This window comes from Myotis myotis, unplaced genomic scaffold (assembly GCF_014108235.1).
Source record: "Myotis myotis isolate mMyoMyo1 unplaced genomic scaffold, mMyoMyo1.p scaffold_m19_p_6, whole genome shotgun sequence".
NCBI classification, from domain to species: Eukaryota; Metazoa; Chordata; class Mammalia; order Chiroptera; family Vespertilionidae; genus Myotis; species Myotis myotis.
Window position 1 is genome coordinate 79,951,778 of NW_023416368.1, and position 19,868 is coordinate 79,971,645.

The 19,868-nt window shown below is 55.4% G+C and overlaps 2 protein-coding genes across 6 annotated transcripts; both read left to right on the plus strand.

Moving 5' to 3' along the window:
* Window positions 1–8,297: 8,297 nt before the first annotated feature.
* HMG20B (high mobility group 20B) lies at window positions 8,298–13,651 on the plus strand. Of its 5 annotated transcripts, none has more exons than XM_036314526.1 (11): window positions 8,298–8,398; window positions 8,651–8,706; window positions 9,130–9,238; window positions 9,332–9,385; window positions 9,760–9,963; window positions 10,574–10,694; window positions 10,889–10,935; window positions 11,201–11,273; window positions 11,536–11,751; window positions 12,359–12,491; window positions 12,997–13,651. In XM_036314526.1, exons 2-11 carry the CDS (start codon window positions 8,669–8,671, stop codon window positions 13,007–13,009), a joined length of 1,008 nt encoding a protein of 335 aa, XP_036170419.1. In that variant the 5' UTR covers window positions 8,298–8,398; window positions 8,651–8,668; the 3' UTR covers window positions 13,010–13,651. The 5 variants fall into 5 exon arrangements, with proteins under 5 accessions (XP_036170419.1, XP_036170423.1, XP_036170422.1 ...); XM_036314527.1 differs by having other exon boundaries at window positions 8,393–8,484; XM_036314528.1 differs by lacking the exon at window positions 8,298–8,398 and adding an exon at window positions 8,401–8,441.
* Window positions 13,652–16,514: 2,863 nt separating this feature from the next.
* On the plus strand, window positions 16,515–19,385 carry GIPC3 (GIPC PDZ domain containing family member 3). Its single transcript, XM_036315488.1, has 6 exons — window positions 16,515–16,913; window positions 17,597–17,782; window positions 17,915–18,095; window positions 18,519–18,631; window positions 18,897–18,978; window positions 19,102–19,385. The coding sequence occupies exons 1-6, from the start codon at window positions 16,689–16,691 to the stop codon at window positions 19,251–19,253; spliced, it is 939 nt and encodes a 312-aa protein (XP_036171381.1). The 5' UTR covers window positions 16,515–16,688; the 3' UTR covers window positions 19,254–19,385.
* Window positions 19,386–19,868: the final 483 nt, after the last annotated feature.

Genomic DNA, 19,868 nt, shown 5'->3' on the forward strand with positions numbered 1-19,868 from the left:
CACACAGCTAGGGTTCAGGGCTACCTCCCTGAGCGTCTGAGGGTCCAGCAGCTACAGGGGTGCCCTCTCCTCAGATGCTTGAGACCCCTGTCCCTACACCCTTTTGTTCCAGCAGCTCTTACCCCTGTGCTTCCCTTTTGCATTCTCAGCCTCTCAACCCCATTAAAATGATCCACGTACTAAATTCAGTGTGTGATAAAGCCCGGGGGGGGGGGGGGGGGGCTGGCATGTCCTGGAAGCACCACCCACACCCTGACTCTTCCTGGGGATGGAGAAGAGTTGACTCACCCCAGGTTGGCAAATGAGCATTAAAAATTTAAATGGGCCCGGCCTGCGTGTCTCAGTGATTGAGCATCAACCTATGCACCAGGCAGTTGAGGTTCAATTTCCGGTCAGGGCACATACCCGGGTTGCGGCCCCATCCCCATTGTGGATCGTGCAGGAGGCAGCTGATCAATGATTCTCTCTCATCTTTGATGTTTCTATCTCTCTCCCTTCCTCTCTGAAATCAATAAAAATATATTTTTAAAAAATTAACTGGGAAGGGCTACAAGCCATCAATTTCATGACTCTGCCTACCCTGGCAAAGCTGTCTCTGAGCCTCAGACCGCAGGCTGGAGATGTCTGTAGCTGGGGCTGTTACACTGGGACGGACCCTAACGGGGACCAGCCAGGACTGGCGGGCAGGTGGCGGTCCCTCCCTCAGGGGAATGTTACACAGCAGAGGGACCAAGGCTCTGCTGCACACCCAACAAATAAAGGCGATCAGAGGAAGGAGCGACCTGCAGGCTGATGTTTACAACACGAGGGCAGGGTGATCACAAAAGCAAGATCTGACCTCAGTTTTTACAGGAACACGCACACACGCACACACGCACACGTGCTCACACACACACGTGCGTATGAATGTGTTGTGCTTTGTACTGTGTCCCCTAAAATTAATATGAGGAAGTGCTAACCCCCGGGACCTCGGATTATGACCTTATTTGGAAACAGGGTGGTTGCAGATGGAAGGAGTTGTGGCACCGGAGTAGGCCGGGCCCAGTGCAGTATGACTGATGTCCTTGCACAAAGGGGAAATTTGGACACAGACTCACACGCAGGGAGAACGTCATGTGATGACTGAGGCAGAGATGAGGTGATGTTTCTACAAGCCAAGGAACACCTGAGACTTGCCAGCAACCACGGCTTCGGCAGGAACCAATCCAGGCCGAGTCCTTGATCTTGGAATTCTGCGAGACAATACAGTTCTGTAGTTCAAGCCACCTACCTGCGGTGCTTTGTTCCTGCAGCCCTCGGAAGCTGTGTGTGTGTGTGTGTGTGTGTGTGTGTGTGTGTGTGAGTGAGAGAGAGAGAGGAAGTTTTAGTAAGAAATATAAATGTAACAAGCTGATAATGGGGAGTATGGTGGCCTTAATACACTAATCTTGTACAAATAAAAGGGGTTTGGGCAATATTTGCATAAAAACATTAATTTCAAAAACAAAAAGTTTAAGACATCCTGAATGGATCTCATATTTCTAGTATTTCTAGGGCTACAAATTGGAGTATTTTTCCTGCTTTGATATTATAAAATTTCCAAATGAAGCATAGAAATGGATGCAAAGAAACTAACATGAGGTTATATGCCTTCAAACAATCATAGGGTCACTGGTTGCACTGAAAGCTAGGAATTGAGAGAACTTCATGCCGCCACGAAAAACCAATTTATAATTTGGGGACAAAAGGATATGCTTTTAGATAAATGTATGAAGGATGTAAATACATAAATGCTGCCTGTTGGGGGTTGGGCTGTGTATGAATAGCATGAACTGGACTGAATACACTATTATTTTTTCTAGAAAATATAGGAAGGCATTTTTTTCCTCCAGAAAAAGTACGGGGTGGAGCGAAAGTAGGTTTTCAGTTGTGAATACTCGAAACACAGAATTTATTCTTGTAGTATTATTTATTAATCATTGTATTACTAGTGGCCCAGTGCATGAAATTCATGCATGGGGGGGGAGTGTCCCTCAGCCCGGCCTGCACCCTCTCCAATCTGGGGCCCCTCAGGGGATGTCCGACTGCTGGTTTGGGCCTGATCCCAGGGATGGGGCCTAAACCAGCAATCGGACATCCCTCTCACAATCCAGGACCGCTGGCTCCTAACTGCTCACCTGCCTGCCTGCCTAACCACTTCTGCCTGCCAGCCTGATGGCCCCCTAACCACTCCCCTGCCGGCCCAATCACTCCCAACTGCCCTTCCTGCTGCAGCCCGCCTCCTCCACCAGGACCCGCCTCCTCTGCGCAAGGCAGTGGAGACGCTGAGACCAGCCTCCTCTGCGCTGTGCGGAGCCGCGGGACCCCCCAGGCCTCATTGTGCTGAGCAGCCCTCCACTGTGCGCGAGGCCATCTTGTGATGACATGGCGTGCAAGGGCCACCTAGGCTTTTATTAGTATAGATTTTCCATATGTACACTGTAAACCTACTTTTGCCCCACCCTGTATTTATCTTTATTTGATGCGTTTCTGTCATTAAGACATTGTTAGACATAGTGAAAAGGAAAAGTGCTTTTCTTTCCAATTACAATTTACATTCCATATCATTTTGTATTAGCTTCAGGTGTACAGCACAGTGGTTAGGCAATCATATACTTTACGTATACCCACCTGGCACCACACATTGTTATTACAATATTATTGACTATATTTTCTTTTTAAAAAAAAAATATGTTTTATTGATTTTTTACAGAGAGGAAGGGAGAGGGATAGAGAGTTAGAAACATCGATGAGAGAGAAACATCGATCAGCTGCCTCCCGCACACCCCCTACTGGGGATGTGCCCACAACCAAGGTACATGCCCTTGACCAGAATCAAACCTGGGACTCTTCAGTCCGCAGGCCGACGCTCTATCCACTGAGCCAAACCGGCCAGGACTATTGACTGTATTTTCTATGCTGTACTTTACATCCCCGTGACTATTTTGTAACTACCAATTTATACTTTTCTTTTTTAAAAAAATGTATTTTATTGATTTTTTACAGAGAGGAAGGGAGAGGGATAGAGAGTTAGAAACATCGATCAGTTGCCTCCTGCACACTCCCTACTGGGGATGTGCCCGCAACCAAGGTACATGCCCCTGATCAGAATCGAACCCGGGACCCCTGAGTCCGCAGGCCAACGCACTATCCACTGAGCCAAACTGGTCAGGGCCCAATTTATACTTTTCAAGACCTTCACTTTGTTTACCCAGTCCCCTCCCCTCTGGCAACCAGCAGTCTGTTCTTTGTACCTGAGTCTGTTTCTGTTTTGTTTGTTCGTAGTGAAGTCATACGGTATTTGCTGTTCTCTGACTGACTTGTTTCACTTACTACTCTCTAGGACCACCCATGCTGTCGCAAATGGTAAGATTTCATTCTCCTTTTTTTCCAATCCTCCCCTGAGGCTATATTTCCACTGATTTTTAGGGACAGTGGAAGAGGGAGGGGAAGAAAGAGAGAAGCATCCATGTGAGAGAAACACACCGATTGGTTACCTCCTGCAACCCGGGGAGGAGCCTGCAACCAAGATACATGCCCTCAACTACAATAGAACCTGGGACCCTTTGGTCCGCAGGCCAACGCTCTATCCACTGAGGGAAACCAGCTGGGGCAGGTTTCATTCTTTTTATGGCCGAGTAATATTCCATTGTATCCATTTGTCTACTGATGGGCACTTGGGTTGCTTGCATAGCTTGGTTATTGTTTTAAAAAAAAGCCCTAACTGGTTTTGCTCAGTGGATAGAGCGTCGGCCTGCGGACTGAAAGGTCCCAACTGGTTTGGCTCAGTGGATAGAGCGTCGGCCTGCGGACTGAAAGGTCCCAGGTTCGATTCCGGTCAAGGGCATGTACCTTGGTTGCAGGCACATTCCCAGTGGGAGATGTGCAGGAGGCAGCTGGTCGATGTTTCTCTCTCATTGATGTTTCTGACTCTCTCTCTCTCTCTCCCTTCCTCTCTGTAAAAAATCAATAATATATATATATTTTTAAAAAGACACTTCAATGAACATATATTCTTTCAAATTAGTGTTTTGGGTTTCTTTGGATATATACCCAGAATTGGAATCACTGGGTCCTAAGGTAGTTCCATTTTTAATTTTTTGAGAACCTCCACACTTATCCATAGAGGCTGCCCGTCTGCATTCCCACCAGCAGCGCACCAGGGTTCCCCTTTCTCTACAATCTCCCCAACACCTGTTTGTTGATTTCTTGCTGGCAGTCATTCTCCCAGATGCAAGTCATTTTCCCCCTGAGGGTATGTTAATGATTTTAGAGAGAGGGGAAGGGGGGGGGGGGAGAGAGAGAGAGGGAGAGAGAGAGAGAGAGAGAGAGAGAGAGAGAGAGAGAGAGAGAGAGAGAGAGAGGAGAAAGATAGATGGGTTGCCTTCCGAATGAACTCCAACCAGGGATTGAACCGGAAGCCTAGGTATGTGCCCTGACAGGGAATCCAACCTGAAACCTTTCTGGTGTCTGGGTGACTCACACTCCAACCAGCTGAGCCAACTGGCGGGGTGCAAAGCACTTCTCTTGATGCCAAGGAGCTACAGACTGTTTTCCCAAACTGCCCTCAAAGCCATTCATTTCTTTTTGATGCGCAGGAAGAGCCCTGAATTCCTTGTGTGGTACATTGGGAGTGGAAACATTGTTTCTATGGCAACACCAGACTGTCAGTCAAGCAAAAGAGGTGGGGCTCAGAGGGCGGGTCTTTCCCGGTTTTCCAGCTTGCAAGTCTTACCTAGAATTTTTTAAAAATATGCTGATTTCGCCGAGACCGGTTTGGCTCAGTGGATAGAGCGTCGACCTGCGGACTGAAGGGTCCCAGGTTCGATTCCGGTCAAGGGCATGTACCTGGGTTGCGGGCATATCCCCAGTGGGAGATGTGCAGGAGGCAGCTGATCGATGTTTCTAACTCCCTATCTCTCTCCCTTCCTCTCTGTAAAAAATCAATAAAATTAAAAAAAATAATAAATAAATAAAATATGCTGATTTATACTTTCAAATTTTGTGTTAATCCTCACCCGAGGACATTTTTCCATGGATTTTTAGAGAGAGAGGGAGGGAGGGAGAGAGGGAGGAGAGAGAGATACCTTGTGAGAGTGACACATCAGTTGGTCGCCTCCCCAGTGCACCCAAGGCTCTACTTGCAACCCAAGCACCGTAGGGGCCCTGGACCAGGAATCAAACTCGCGACCCTTCCATGTGCGGGTGGACGCTCTAACCACTGAGCAACACCAGCCAGAGCTGGCTTGCTGGATTTTTTTTATGTGACATGTATCTCTTTAGTCAATGAGTACAAAGGAAAAAGAAAGTGGCTTATGATAAGTGAACAAAATGTAATATGTGCACTTATCATCTGGGCATTTTCACCGGGCTCATATTTGAAAATGAAATGAAAACTTCAGTAAGAACCAAAAAAGGAATACTATAGCCCTGGCTAGGTGGCTCAGTCTGTTGGAGTGTCACCCTGTACGCCAAAGAAGCTGCTGGTTCGTTCCCTGCTCAGGGCACTAGGTTGTGGGTTCAGTCTCCAGTCGGAGTGTGTATGAGAGGCAACCCTTCGATGTTTCTCTCTCACATCAATGTTCTCTCTGTCTTTCCCTCTCTCTTCCACTCTCTCTAAAATCAATGGAAAAATATCCTCGGATGAGAATAAAAAAAAAAAGAATGTAATTAGCCGAAACCGGTTTGGCTCAGTGGATAGAGCGTCGGCTTGCAGACTGAAGGGTCCTGGGTTCGATTCCGGTCAGGGGCATGTACCTGGGTTGCGGGCACATCCCCAGTGGGAGGTGTGCAGGAGGCAGCTGATCGATGTTTCTCTCTCATCGATGTTTCTGACTCTCTATCTCTCTCCCTTCCTCTCTGTAAAAAATCAATAAAATATATTACACACAAGCCGAAACCGGTTTGGCTCAGTGGATAGAGGGTCATGCCCCATCTTTCAAAAAAAAAAAAAAAAAGAATGTAATTAGAAATTTTGAATAGTTGTCTTTGCCCTCAATGTTACCTATATTGTCTTTAAGGAAGCAGAGAGAGGCATGGAAGAACACACAGCTGAGAAACAATCGAACAGGACTCTGGGTCTGTCAGGACTCCAGGGCACACTCATCCTTTTAGCCAGATTTAAACCACGTAGCATATAATGCACCCATTTAAAGTGTATGATTCCAAGGTGTTTAGTATATTTACAGTTATACAACCATCACCACAGTCTAATTTTAGAACATTTTGATCTCCCAGAACAAAACCTCATCCCATCAGCAGTCATGCCTATTCCCCTCCAAATTAATCCTTTTTTCTTTTTTTGGTACCAAAACCCGTGAAAGAACCACCCATTCATTCTTTATCCCCCGGCAACCACGAGTCAGCTCTCTGTCTCTCTGAATTTGCCTGTTCTGGATACTTCATATAAATGAAATCATACATTATGTGGCCTTTTGTGACTGGCATCTCTCTTTTTGTTGTTAATCCTCACCTGAGGATATTTTTTCCATTGATTTTTAGAGAGAGTGGAAGGAAGGGAGGGAGGGAGGCAGAGTTAGGGTTAGTTGGGCCAGTGCTCTAACCACTTGGCACTCCAGCCAGGGCATGACTGGCATCTTTTACCAAGCATCATGTTTCAAAATTCACCACTGTTGTAGCATAAGTCAGCAGTGTATTCCTTTTTATGGCCAATAATACTCTATTGTTTCACATGACATTCTGTTGGACTACATATTGGTTATCTAGTAATCAATTGATGGGCATTTGGGTTGTTTTTACTTTTTGGCTCTTGTCAGTTCTGCTGCTGTGAACTTTCTTGCATAGGTTTTTTGTGTGGACAAGTGTTTTCAGTTGGCTTGGGTGGATACCTAGGAGTGGAATTGCTGGATCGCATGGTAACTCCAGGTTTAGCCGCATCCGTGTGCTTAGAAAAGTACAGGAGTCAATGTCGATGTATTAAGCAGCTCCTGTGGGCACTGTTGTCTGTGCTGGGAACACAGCAACAAACAAACAAGCAGGTCACCGCCTAGGCCAGGTAGCTCAGTTGGTTACAGCATCGTCCAGATATGCCAAGCTTGCAGGTTCCATTTCCGGTCAAGGCACATACAAGAAGCAACCAGTGAATCACAAATAAGCAGAACAACAAATCGGGGTTTCTCTCTCTTCCCCTCTCTCTCTCAAATCAATTGAAAACAAGCCAACAGGTCACGTGGAGGAAAAGGAGCTATGGAGAAAAAATAAGACGGGGTGTATGACGTGGGGTACAAGCCTGAGAAAGCCTCGCTCAGAAGGTGACATTTGAGCAAAGGCCTGAAGGAGGTCAAGCAGACAGTCTCGGGGTAGGCCAGGCCGGTGGAGGGAACAGCGAGTGCAAAGGCCCAGCGGTGGGAATGAATGAAATGGATGTATTTGAAGAACATGGAGCAAGCCAGAGGAGGGGGGAGTGGAGTGAGATGAGATGGGGCAGGAGGTGATGTCTCTCAGCTTGTTTAGGAACCAGTGGGCTTATCGTGAGCATCCAGAGACTGCTCCTGGCATCCTGGAGGCAGAGGCAGCCTCAGCCCAGACCACGAGAAGACCAGGCTATGCCCGGGAGGTCCCCGATATCCAAGGGCAGAACTCCTGCCCCTCCAGCTTCACGAGGTCCTAGCAGCCTTCCTGTCGCACCACCTCTGCCCAAGTGCTCCCAGCCCAGTTCCTCACCCAGCCCCAGCCTGACCAGCCTCTTGGTCTTAGCCTCAGAGCACCCCAGCCTCCTGGTCCTGGACATCGTCCATGTCCTCATTGCACAGGAGGGAGCGCAGTTTCTGCCTTGTCTCAGAGCAGGACCAGGCACAGGGGGGTGTCCGGGGCCCTAAATCCCGTCAATAAACGGGAAACTTTCCCACCGGGTTTGCAGGATGCTAAGAACGTGGTGCACCTCGCCCTGAGGCCAGTGGCTGCCCAGATGGTCCTTAACCCCTTCCTTAGCAACCTGCCCCCGTCCCTATGACAACTGGGGCGGGGCCAAAGCCGGTCTGGCCGGAGCGGGGAATCTCTCCCTCGGCGGCGGCGGAGGAGTCGGCGCCGTGCCTACTGGCCCTTTAAGAGGCTCCGCCAGGCGAGGCCTCAAAGCGCCCTGATTAGCCCCCGAGCGGCCGAGCGCAGCCCAACTTGACGCACCGCCCGCAGCCTCCCTCTCCACCTCCCACGCGGCTCAGTGGCCGCCCCAGCCAATCGCGGCCCGGCGCGCCGACCCTCATCTGCATGGTCACGCCCCCGGGAGAGGGCGCGACCCAATCCAACGGCGCGTGGAGGCCGCCATCGGCTTGCCGGGGGCGGGGCGGGCGGCAGGGGCGGGCTCCGGACGGTTGGTTGGCGAGGCGCCGCAGCCGAGAGGTCCGGGAAAGTTTCTTTGGAGGTGAAAACAGCTGCGGAACTCAGGGCCCAGCGAGGGGCCGGCGGTGCGGGGGTCTCGGGACGGGGACGGGGCTGCCTGCCGGCCAGGTGGGGAGGACCAGCGCCTTGCGGGGGCCGATCGCCCAACAAAGGATCCCAGGAGCGCCCGCCCTGGAGGCCTTCCCAGCCCCGGGATTCGGCCCCCCCAAGCGCTGCGGGCCCGTGGTGTCGGTGGCCTGGGCGCCCCTTACTCAGCCACGCGTCTGCGTTCCAGGTGCGGCCGGGAGCGGCCATGTCCCACGGCCCCAAGCAGCCCGGCGCGGCCGTCGCGTGAGTGCGACTCCCCTTTCCACAGCCCCCACTGGGGCGCAGCTCAGCCCCGCTCGCCTTAGAGCTCCTGGACCCCGGCCCCAGGGTCTCGACTCCCCGCCACCCGGGCAGTCCCTGCCTTAGCGCCTCCACGGGCTTCTCCCCACGCCCGGGCTCCAGCCCCTCCCAGGGGTCCCCATTGCCCCCCTCACAGGGATCGGGTCCCTTCGCTGCTGCCCTATCTGCCGTCGGGGGTAATGAATGGGTGTGACCCTGGAGTCCTGTGGCTTAAGCTTCTCTCGGGGGTCCCTACTGGCTCCTGATCCGACCTCCGGACCCTGCCCCCCAGAGACCCCTGCTCCCAGAACTCAGGCCCCCGCTCTGCCATCCCCACCGTCGGGGTCGGGGTCGGGGTGGGAGTGACTGGCGTTCCCGTGACTCCAGGCCGGCGGGCGGCAAGGCTCCTGCACAGCATGGGGGCTTCGTGGTGGCTGTCAAGCAAGAGCGCGGCGAGGGCCCGCGAGCCAGTGAGAAGGGGTCCCACGAGGAGGAGGTGAGAGCCCCCGAACTGTGGTGGGGGAGGCTCTGGGTCTCCAGCCTCACCTCCGACTAGCGCTGACCCGCTGTGGCTCCGCCCACTGCCCAGATTTCCGTCTGGAAGCTGAGACCCCGCCCCATATTAGATGCCACGCCTCACAAGGTCCGCTGCCACTCTGCGTCCAGGCCCCGCCCACTCTGCGCCAGGCCCCGCCCACAACCGAATGCAAGCTCCGCCCACTGCTTGCCTCCCCCCGGGGGGGGGGGAGCACCTTTTGGCGTATTAGAGACCACACCCACAACAGAAACCGCCTGAACCCCTGTTTCCAGTGCCTCTGATACCCCTCACTTCTATCCAGGGTTCCTCGACCTCCCTTCACAATCCTAGCCCCTGACCTGGCCACACCTCCAGGCCTTCTGGGTCCTACCTGCTGGCTAGCCACCTCACTAGCCTCGCCCACGTCTTCCAAGGCTCCGCCCCGTCCCCCTCTGGGCCCCCCTCTAGGCCCCTCCCAACGGCGCCGCCTGGTTCCGCAGCCTGTGAAGAAGCGAGGCTGGCCCAAGGGAAAGAAGCGAAAGAAGATCCTGCCAAATGGCCCCAAAGCACCTGTCACTGGCTACGTGCGCTTCCTGAACGAGCGGCGAGAGCAGATTCGCACGCGCCACCCGGACCTGCCCTTTCCTGAGATCACCAAGATGCTGGGTGCCGAGTGGAGCAAACTGCAGCCCACAGAGAAGCAGGTGGACGGCAGGGGGCGGCGGATGGGGCCAGCCCGGGACCACTGACCTCCCCCCACCCATTCAGGCCCCTGCAGCCATATCCTGAAAGGACCTGGTGTGGAGGGTTCCTCCTCCTGGAGAACTGACCGCCCATGAGGCCTCCCCAGTTCATTGTGGGGAGGGTAGCAATAGGGGAGACTAGACAGAAAACTTAACCAGTGTGGTCACCCAACGTCTAAAAGAAGTAGGGGCGGGAGCTAGATTTTTATGTGAAATCCGAGTTTCAAATCCTAGTAATTTAAAAACTGCATAAGCATCAAGAAAAGGTAACAAAACTCACCACTGGCTTGTACCCTCATAAGTGGGATTTCAACAGGTGAAACGGGTGCTGGAGGGCAGCCTGGAGGTGGGAGCCTATGGTCAGACCCCGTAGAGTGGTTCATGAAGGCTGGTGGTGAGGTGGGAAGCTAGGAGGCACCCTGAGCAGCAGGCTCAGGGGCCAGGTTTTGTCTGGAGGGTAATGCGCTCGGAGAATGTCCAGCACCGTGAGATGAGTGATGGATGGGGGCCTGGCCTTGGAGGTCTCCTCGGCCCTGGGGTTGGGTCAAGCCTTCTCATGCTGCCCTGCCAGCGGTACCTGGATGAGGCGGAGCGGGAGAAGCAGCAGTACATGAAGGAGCTGCGCGCGTACCAGCAGTCAGAAGCCTACAAGATGTGCACCGAGAAGATCCAGGAAAAGAAGATCAAGAAAGGTGAGAAGGGCCCCAGCCCCAGGCAGCCGAGTGCCTGCTCTGAGGGGTGAGCCTGGAGACCCCTCACCTCCATGGGGTTCACATGGGAGGGAGGGGACGGCGGGTGTTCCAGGCAGGGGAGCAGCACATACAAAGCAAAGCAGAGTCAGAGGAGAGACCTGGGAGGCTGACCCTGCCCTCCCCTTCCCCCCCAGAGGACTCGGGCTCCGGGCTCATGAATACCCTGTTGAATGGACACAAGGTAAGTGGCCTCCTCCAAGCAGAGCGCCTAGGTGAGAAAGGTCCGGAAGTCTTTAGGCCCCTGGGTGAGGCCCTGAGTGAGCCAGGACCAAGGCTCATGGACAGTGAACGGCCCTGCCCACCCTGTGTAAGTAGGGGCAGCCACCCCCTGGGAGTGTTAACAGACTCGACCTCAGTGGCTCAAGGAGACCCCCAGGCTTGGGGGATGTCCCAGAGGGCATTTGGATGCCCCCTCAAAATAAACATTGCCACTTGTCTTGTCCCAGGGTGGGGACTCCGATGGCTTCTCCACCTTTGATGTCCCCATTTTCACTGAAGAGTTCTTGGACCAAAACAAAGGTGAGCACCAACTCGGGTTCTTGGGGAAACAGGTGTTAGGAGGAGGGTGGGCCAAAAGAGGGCTCCAAGGCAACAGGTAGGGAGTGGGAGTATTTACCCCTAAAGCCAAGCCATTTTCCTCACCTGCCCTGAGGCTGGGGAGCTCAAGGATGGGTCTGGGGCAGAGCAATGCCTTAAGGCCTGGCGCGGGGCACCGCTCGGGCAAAGGCCTGGCAGAGGGTAGGGGGAGGCAATGCCAGCCCTGACCTGGCTCCCGCTGCAGCCCGGGAGGCGGAGCTGCGGCGCCTGCGGAAGATGAACGTGGCCTTCGAGGAGCAGAACGCGGTGCTGCAGAGGCACACCCAGAACATGAGCAGCGCGCGCGAGCGCCTGGAGCAGGAGCTGGCGCTGGAGGAGCGGCGGACGCTGGCGCTGCAGCAGCAGCTCCAGGCTGTGCGCCAGGCGCTCACCGCCAGCTTCGCCTCGCTGCCCGTCCCGGGTGCGGAAGCCCCGCCCCCACCGGGGTCCCGTCCGGGGAACCCTGCCCCACCTCAACCCCCACCCGGGCCACCAGGAGTCATGCCCCTGGTGTCTCCGCCTCCTTGCCCAGACCCTGGAAATAGCCAGCTCCGACCCCACTGACCCCCTCCCTACCCCAAGCACTGCACGCACCTGCCACTCCCCACCCCCATTCCACCGCACTGACTGCCCGCAGCTCCGGTCAGCGCTGCTGCCCCACCTCACTGACCCAGGCCCAAGCCAGCCCGGCCTCACTGACCCCAGCCGTCCCGCCTTTAGTGATTGTCTTTGGCCAGTTTTGACTAATTTTCTCGCCCCCATTAGACCCCCATACCTCCCACCAGAACCTCTCCCGGGCCAACTAACGTCTTCTGACCCACCCTCACCCCCACCTTCTCTCACAACTGACCTTGACTCTCAGGTCCAGACGCCCTGACCCCTCACCCGACCCCACGGGCACGCGCCACGGGCCCCCTCCCCAGGACTCCTCCCATAAAGACCCCAGTCCTCTGACCTCTGTGCCCTGGAGCCCCAAGCACAGCTACTGCAACACCGGGCCCGGCTGACCAGCCCCCTGCCGCCCGCAGGCACCGGCGAGACGCCCACGCTCAGCACGCTGGACTTCTACATGACGCAGCTGCACGGAGCCATCGAGCGGGACCCCGCCCAGCACGAGAAGCTCGTGGTCCGCATCAAGGAGATCCTGGCCCAGGTTGCCAGGTGTGTGCGGGTCTGCCCCTGGCTCAGCCGGGGACTGGATGGGGGACTGCCGCAGGCTAGACCGGCCCTGACCGCATTTCCCCTTGGGTGGGATTCTGGAAATCCCCGGGCACTGCCGGCTGGGATCCAGCAGCCGGATCCTGTTCTGAGGGTCCCGCCCACCTGAGGTTTACCAGGTGGGACTTATTTGGTGCTTGAGGCAGGAGGCCAATGGCGGAACCACGAGCTCAGCGAGACTGTATTAACGCTGCTGGGTGGGATCTGCCAGCCTCCCTTGGCCAGTTGGACTCACTTAGGGGAACCAGAACTTCTCCAAAGCTTCTTGGCAATTTATTCTGGGTGTCTTCTGGCTCCCCAGGTTAGATGGGGTCAGCTTCAGGCCCCCTACCCTGACATCTGTTTGGAGCTGCTTAAGGAAGGTGGCCTCTGGTGTCCCCTAGGATGGTGGTGGGGACTGAGATGATGGCGTCCCCCATCATGACTCCCCTCCTCTCTCCTGTTGCAGTGAGCACCTATGAAGGTGTTGGTCAGCTCGTGGGGATCCAGCGAAGACCAAGCTCTGCTGGTGGCCCCCACCCCATGGAAGAGGGATGGGGGGGTCCACCCTTTGGGGCCAGGCCCAATCCTGCACCTTGGGAGCTCCATTACTCTACACCATCCCCTAGCTTTCAACCTCCCCAGCACCCCAAATCCAGAAAAGTCACCTGCCATGCACAACACACAGAACCCCGTGGCCTCATAGAGCATGTCATACTACAGGGATGTGGGAACACCACACATGGGCAGCATGACCCAGGACACAAGGGGACCAACAGCAGCTCTCCACACTGGTGTAGGGAGGGTGACAGGCTACAGTGGCTCTAGGGATCTGCCCCAGGACACAGGGCAGTGGAAACCCATACCTGACACAGGGAGGGACTCCCCGAAGGTGCTGACCACAAGTGCCCCACGCAAGCAGGCACACTGCAGGACATGCCCTCATGCTTGAGGGAGAGCCTTCTGCCTGTGGCCCTCGACTTCCTGCACCTCAGAATGGAGTAACTGGGACTGACCCCCTGCCCTCGTTCAGCTAACCGACCGTCATGAAGGTGGCCCCTTGGCCACTGCTTAATCTGGACTTTTAAATTAAAAAAAGTAATAAAGTGGAATTTGAATTTCAAGCTTGTGTGTGTTTTTGTAGGAGGTTGAGCCAGATGTGCCCAGGACTACCCAAGATGCTCCCAGGCCTGCCCCCCACACCCCTCCCCCTCCCGCTGCCCCCTGACAATCAGGAATCCACTTCCGTCTCTGGATTTGCCTGTTCTGGACATTTCACCTGGGGTTACACTCTGACCTTTTGTGTCTGGCTTCTCTCACAGCACCCTTTCCAAGGCCCATTCACATTATAGCAAGTGTCAGTGCCTCACTCCTTTTCTGACTAATATCCGGTGTGTGGATGGACACACTGTGTTTATTTGCTGATGGACATTTGAGCTTGGCCATTGTGAATTGTGCTGCTGTGAACGTTCAGCGTTCATGCACAGGTTTTCATTTGAGTACCTGTTTTCAATTCTCTTGGGTCCATCACCAGGAGTGGAATTGCTGGGTCATATAGTAATTCTATGCTTAACTTATTGAGGAAACTCTGAGACTTCAGTGTTTAATGGAATATTTAAAACATTCTAGCCCTAGCTAGTTTGGCTCAGTGGATAGAGCATCGGCCTGCGGACTGAAGGGTCCCGGTTCCTGATTCTGGTCAGGGGCATTGAACCCAGATTGTGGGCTCGATCCCCTGTAGGGGGCGTGCAGGAGGCAGCCAATCAATGAATCTCATCATTGATGTTTCTAGCCCTCTCCCTTCCTCTCTGAAATCAGTAAAAATCAATAAATAAACAAACAGCCGAAACCGGTTTGGCTCAGTGGATAGAGCGTCAGCCTGCGGACTGAGAGGTCCCGGGTTCGATTCCGGTCAAGGGCATGTACCTGGGTTGCGGGCACATCCCGGGTGGGAGATGTGCAAGAGGCAGCTGATCGATGTTTCTCTCTCATCGATGTTTCTAACTCTCTCTATCTCTCTCCCTTCCTCTCTGTGAAAAATCAATAAAATATATTTAAAAATAAATAAATAAATAAACAAACAAACAAACAAATAAATAAATAAAACATTCTAAAACTTTTGGAGACTAATTTGACCAACACCCATGCTACAGATTTAATTATGTCCCCTCAAAAGATATGTCGAAGTCTTTATCCCAGGATCTCAGAATATGACCTTATTTGCAGATATAATTAGTGAAAAGATGAGGTCATCCCAGAGTAGGGTGGGCCTGATCCAGTATGACTGGTGTCCTTATAAGAAGATGAAAATTTAGACACAGACGCAGAAAGGAGACAGCTATGTGATGACAAAGGCAGACATCTGGGTACCGCAAGCTGCTGAGGAATGCCAAGGCCACCACCAGACGTTCGGAGAGGCAAGGAAGGATCCTACCCCGGGTCTTGGCGCGCTGATAACTTGATTTTGGGCTTCTGGCCTCCAGAACTGTAAATAAAATAAATCTGTTTTAAGCCACCGGTTTGTGGTACTTTTTTATGACAGCCCTTGGAGACTGATACAACTGGATATTGTTAACTCCCCCCCCCGCCCCCCCCCCCTCCCAGGTGTGAGCTCCCTGGGACAGGTATCTCCATCCCAAATTTGGAGCTTATCACTCCTGGGCAGGTCTTAGACATCCTTTTAGCACATGAATATGTCCTTCTGAAAGAGTACCATTTTGATCGTTTTGGGTTTCTTTTCGTTTTTTAAAGGTTTTAATGTGTACAATTCTGTGGTTTCCAGTGTACTCACAAAGTTGTGCAACCATTGGCACAATCTAATTCCAGAACATTCCATCACTCCAAAAAGAAGCCCGGTGGCGCTAAGCAGTCAGCCCAGCCCCTCTCTCCACGAATCCACTTACTGTCTCGGGGCATTTGCCTGTTCTGGGCATTTCACACAAATAGAACCGCACACTGAGTGGCCTTTTGTGTCTGGCTTCTCTCAGTGAGCATCATGTGTGCAAGGCTCATCCATGTTGTGGTGTGTGTCATGTTCTGTAGGCTTTAAACATTTACATACATTTTCTTACATCACCCAAAGCCTCTTCCCATCAATGTCTGGATTCTGAGAGTCCTCCGAGGCGAGAGGCCCCTCATTCAGTGGGAACGGCATTCCACCACTGTTCATTGAGCCAGATTTCCTGATGCCTAGTGTTGTGTTCCCAGGGGATTCTTACAGAGGCCTCCTGGCGCTGGAGCCTCCTTCTTCATCTGTAACCTGGGGCTCCACTTATTCCCTCATCAAATATTGCCCGCGTGCCTGCTCCTTGTGTGCCTGGCACTGGGCCCCCTTACACAGCAGGGGAACAAGAGATCAGAACCGCCGCCCTGCCGGAGCCGACCTTCCAGTTGGGAGGACAGGGCACAAGAAGGATAAGTAAAAATAATCTGGTTTGTCAAGTGATGCTCAGTGCTAGGGAGAAAACGAAAGCTGGGAAGAGAGATCGGAGGTAGTCAGAGGAGGTGACATTTGAGCAAAGAGCTGAAGGAAGTGAGGGAAGGAACCATCTGGAGATCTGGGAGAAGAGCTCCCGGGCGGGGCACAGGGCACAGCACTAGCAAAGGCCCTGGGGCAGGACTGTGCCTGGGAGTCGAGGAACAGCTGAAGCCGTGATCGTGATGGAGGGGGAGAGAGTGAGGACAGGGCTGGAATGGGGGCAGGTCGTGCAAGGCCATATGGGCTGAGGAACAAAGCCCACTTTTACCGTGAAGGAGGTGGGAGCTTGGAGGGTGGTGGGCAGAGGAAGGACGGGATGTGCCTCAGGTTGTACCAGGGGAACCTTACTCCCACCGCTTCGGGCTGTTGCAAGGATCAAGCGAGCGCCCTCGCAGTGAGCTCCTTTCCTGTGATCCGTGTTTCCCGCTTTACAACCCAGGCCCCGCAGACCGCCCAGCCTCCCTGGGGAGCGCGCAGCTGGCCCTGGCAGGGCCTGGACACCTGGGGCCGGGCCCCCCTCTCCGCACCCCGCGGTGTCGCCTTCCTGGGCGGCTCGGGTTCCTGGATCCCCTTACCCGGGCAGCTCGGCTGTCGCGCCCTGGGCCGGGGGAGGGGAGGCGGCAGGAAGCAGCGGATCCGGCGGTGGCGGAGGCGGTGGCCCGGGTCGCCCAGCTCCTCCGGCCATGGAGAGCGCAGCGGCCCGCGAGGCCCGAGGGGCCGAGGCCCCGCGCCAGCCCGCGCCCTCGCCCGCACCCTCCGAGCCCCCCGCCGCGCCCCGCGCCCGCCCGCGCCTCGTCTTCCGCACGCAGCTGGCTCATGGCAGCCCCACGGGCAAGATCGAGGGTTTCACCAACGTCCGAGAGCTCTACGCCAAGATCGCCGAGGCCTTCGGGATCGCGCCCACCGAGGTGAGGACCGCGGGCCCCCAGCGCCCGAGGCCCACGGGGCTGACCCGGGGGTAAGGGTGGAGCTCGGACCCCTGGACTGGGGGCCCGGGGCCTCGGAGACGCACCACTCAGACCCAATGGTGCCCATGCACTGGAGATGCCCCGTTGAGCGGCCTGCACAAAAGAGGAGCAGGTCTAAGGGGTTAGTGAGTCGCTAGATCGTCCGGGAATTCACCCCCCTCCCCCCCGCAGCCAAGGTGGATACAGCCCTCGGGGAAGCGTGTCTGTGGTTCCTGGGCGCGGCTGGAGGCTGGGGTTCCAGGCAGCCCCTTTCCAGGCGATACGTCGGAGGCAGCCGGGGTTACAGGCCGGGTGCAGAGCGGTGCGCCGTGCAGCCCCCAGGGGGCGCCAGCGGATGCAGAACGGCCGGGAAAGATGGGGGGGTGGGGATCAGGGCACCAAGGGGTTGGAACAGAAGTCGGGGGTGGGAAAGGAGGTTTCTTCCTGCAGCCTCCTTCTCACCCTGCCCCTCATTCTGGGGGCCTGTCTCCTCACCCCCACCCCCGAAGATCCTGTGGGCTGGGCCAGTGTCTTTTGTGCCTCGGTTTCCCCGTCAGGCCCCTGAGCCCATCCCGCCCGCGGTTCTGCGCAGACAGCGGGGCGTGAGCGCTGTCATTAATCCTGAGCTCCCCTCCCCGGGGCAGATCTTATTCTGCACCCTCAACAGCCACAAGGTGGACATGCAGAAGCTCCTGGGCGGCCAGATCGGCCTGGAGGACTTCATCTTCGCGCATGTGCGCGGCGAGACCAAGGAGGTGGAGGTCACGAAGACGGAGGATGCCCTGGGGCTGACCATCACGGACAACGGGGCCGGCTACGCCTTCATCAAGGTGCCCGCGGTGCGGGGGGGGGGGGGGGGGGTAAGGGGGGGTAAGACTTTCCGGGTGCTCCAGGCCCTGCCCCCCTCTGGTCTAAAGGGGTTCTGCGGGGGTGGCCCCTGGAGTGACTCTGGGTCCCTGCAGAGGATCAAGGAGGGCAGCATCATCAACAGGATCGAAGCCGTGTGTGTGGGCGACAGCATCGAGGCCATCAACGACCACTCCATCGTCGGCTGCCGCCACTACGAGGTCGCCAAGATGCTCCGTGAGCTGCCCAAGGCCCAGCCCTTCACCCTGCGCCTGGTGCAGCCCAAGAGAGCCTTCGGTGAGGGCCACCTGTGGCCTTGGGGGCAGGCGGTGGGGGGAGCTCTTGGGGAAGTGGGTTCTCTGGATGCCGGGGTCAGCGGAGGGTGGGGGTGGGGTGGGGTAGGATGGAAGGTTCTAGATGCCTCTGGTGACATGAGGGGGAACTTCTGGCATTGTATTGGGGACAGGTGGGTGGTTTCCATACTGCTACAGTCTAGCTGGGGACGGGGGAGTTTGGGAAGATGGAGGAAGGATGAGGCGGTGTTTAGATCTATTGTGTCACTTGGTGGGAGCTTTTAAAGTGCTGCTTTAAGGCTATGAACACAAGGGGGCCTTTGAAGGATAAGAAAGTTCCAGAAAGTCTCAGCTGGTGGTTTCCCAGTGTTTACAAAGAGTGGATCTACCCAGAACACGTGCCCCTCCACCACTCTGTCCCCTCCAGACATGATCAGCCAGAGGAGCCGGAGCAGCAAATGCCCCGTGGAAGCAAAAGTGACCAGCGGGCGGGAGACCCTGCGGCTTCGTTCTGGGGGGGCTGCCACAGTAGAGGAAGTGGTGAGTGAGGGGAGGGGGGCCTTCAGGGACTCTAACACCTACAGCTCTAACTCTGAGTCAGCGTGACCTAGGCTGAGACCTCCCTCACACAACGCCAGTTTCCCCACCTGCAAAATGGGTCTTCAGGTGAGGCAGGGCAATGGTGGTGCAGGAGCATTGGCACGCGAGGTCCCGGCCTGCTGGTACCCAAGGGGAGGAGCCTGGGAGGGGCTGGGCTGGAGGGATCTGTGGTTCTGACCCTCTGTTTTGTCCCCCTGCGCCCCAGCCCACTGAATTTGAGGAGGAGGCCTCCCGGAAGGTGGATGACCTACTGGAGAGTTACATGGGCATTCGGGACCCAGAGCTGGGTAAGGGGCCAGGGTAAGCCGGTGGACCCTGGGGGGAGGCCAGCCCACTGGGAGGAGGTAGGGTCCCAAGGGGAAGTTGGGGTCCCAGAGCACTCTTACCCACTTTCCTTCCCACCCTGGCAGCGTCCACCATGGTGGAGACATCCAAGAAGACAGTGAGCGTTCAGGAGTTTGCACGCCGTTTAGACTCCGTCTTGGGCGAGTTCGCCTTCCCGGACGAGTTTGTGGTGGAGGTGTGGGCCGCCATCGGGGAGGCCAGGGAGGCCTGTGGCTAATTTGCCCTGGGGCTGAGCGCAGCCCCAGTCCGGAGCCCAGCCCCCTGCCCCAGCCCTGCAGGCTGGTTCCTGAAGCCCAGCCCTGCTCCAGAGCCCAGCCCAGATCTGAGACCCAGTCCCCCTCTAGAGCCCAGGTCATCTCTGAGACCAAGGTCACCTCTAGAGCCCACACCAGTTCTGAGACCAAGCCTAGTTCTGAGACCAAGCCCTGCTCTAGACTCCAAGCCAGCTCTGAGGCCAAGTTCATCTCTAGAACTTCATCTGGTTCTGAGACCCAACCCAGCTCTAGAACCCAGGCAAGCTCTGAGACCAGGTTCGACTCTAGAACCCATACCAGTTTGGAGACCAAGCCCAGCTCTGAGACCAAGCTCTGTTCTAGATCACAGGCTAGCTCTGAAGCTAAGTTCATCTCTAGAACACAATCCAGTTCTGAGACCCAACCTAGCTCCAGAACCCAGCCCAGTTCCAAAACTCAGCCCACCTCTAGAACCCAGGACAGCTCTGAGGACAAGCCGAGCTTTGGCATTAAGTCAAGTTCTGGAACCCAGACAAGTTTTAAGACCCAGCCCAGTTCTGTGATCAATGCCAGCATCGGAAGCCAGCCCAGCTCTATGA

Bases quoted from the DNA above. Each gene is read 5' to 3' on its own strand.
- GIPC3 (XM_036315488.1), top strand. From the start codon at position 16,689: ATGGAGAGCGCAGCGGCCCGCGAGGCCCGAGGGGCCGAGGCCCCGCGC. The intron at 18,632-18,896 runs GTGAGTGAGGGG...CCTGCGCCCCAG, and splicing joins CTGCCACAGTAGAGGAAGTG to CCCACTGAATTTGAGGAGGA. The intron at 18,979-19,101 runs GTAAGGGGCCAG...CCACCCTGGCAG, and splicing joins CATTCGGGACCCAGAGCTGG to CGTCCACCATGGTGGAGACA.
- HMG20B (XM_036314526.1), top strand. From the start codon at position 8,669: ATGTCCCACGGCCCCAAGCAGCCCGGCGCGGCCGTCGC. The intron at 9,386-9,759 runs GTCCGCTGCCAC...CTGGTTCCGCAG, and splicing joins TAGATGCCACGCCTCACAAG to CCTGTGAAGAAGCGAGGCTG. The intron at 10,936-11,200 runs GTAAGTGGCCTC...GTCTTGTCCCAG, and splicing joins CCCTGTTGAATGGACACAAG to GGTGGGGACTCCGATGGCTT.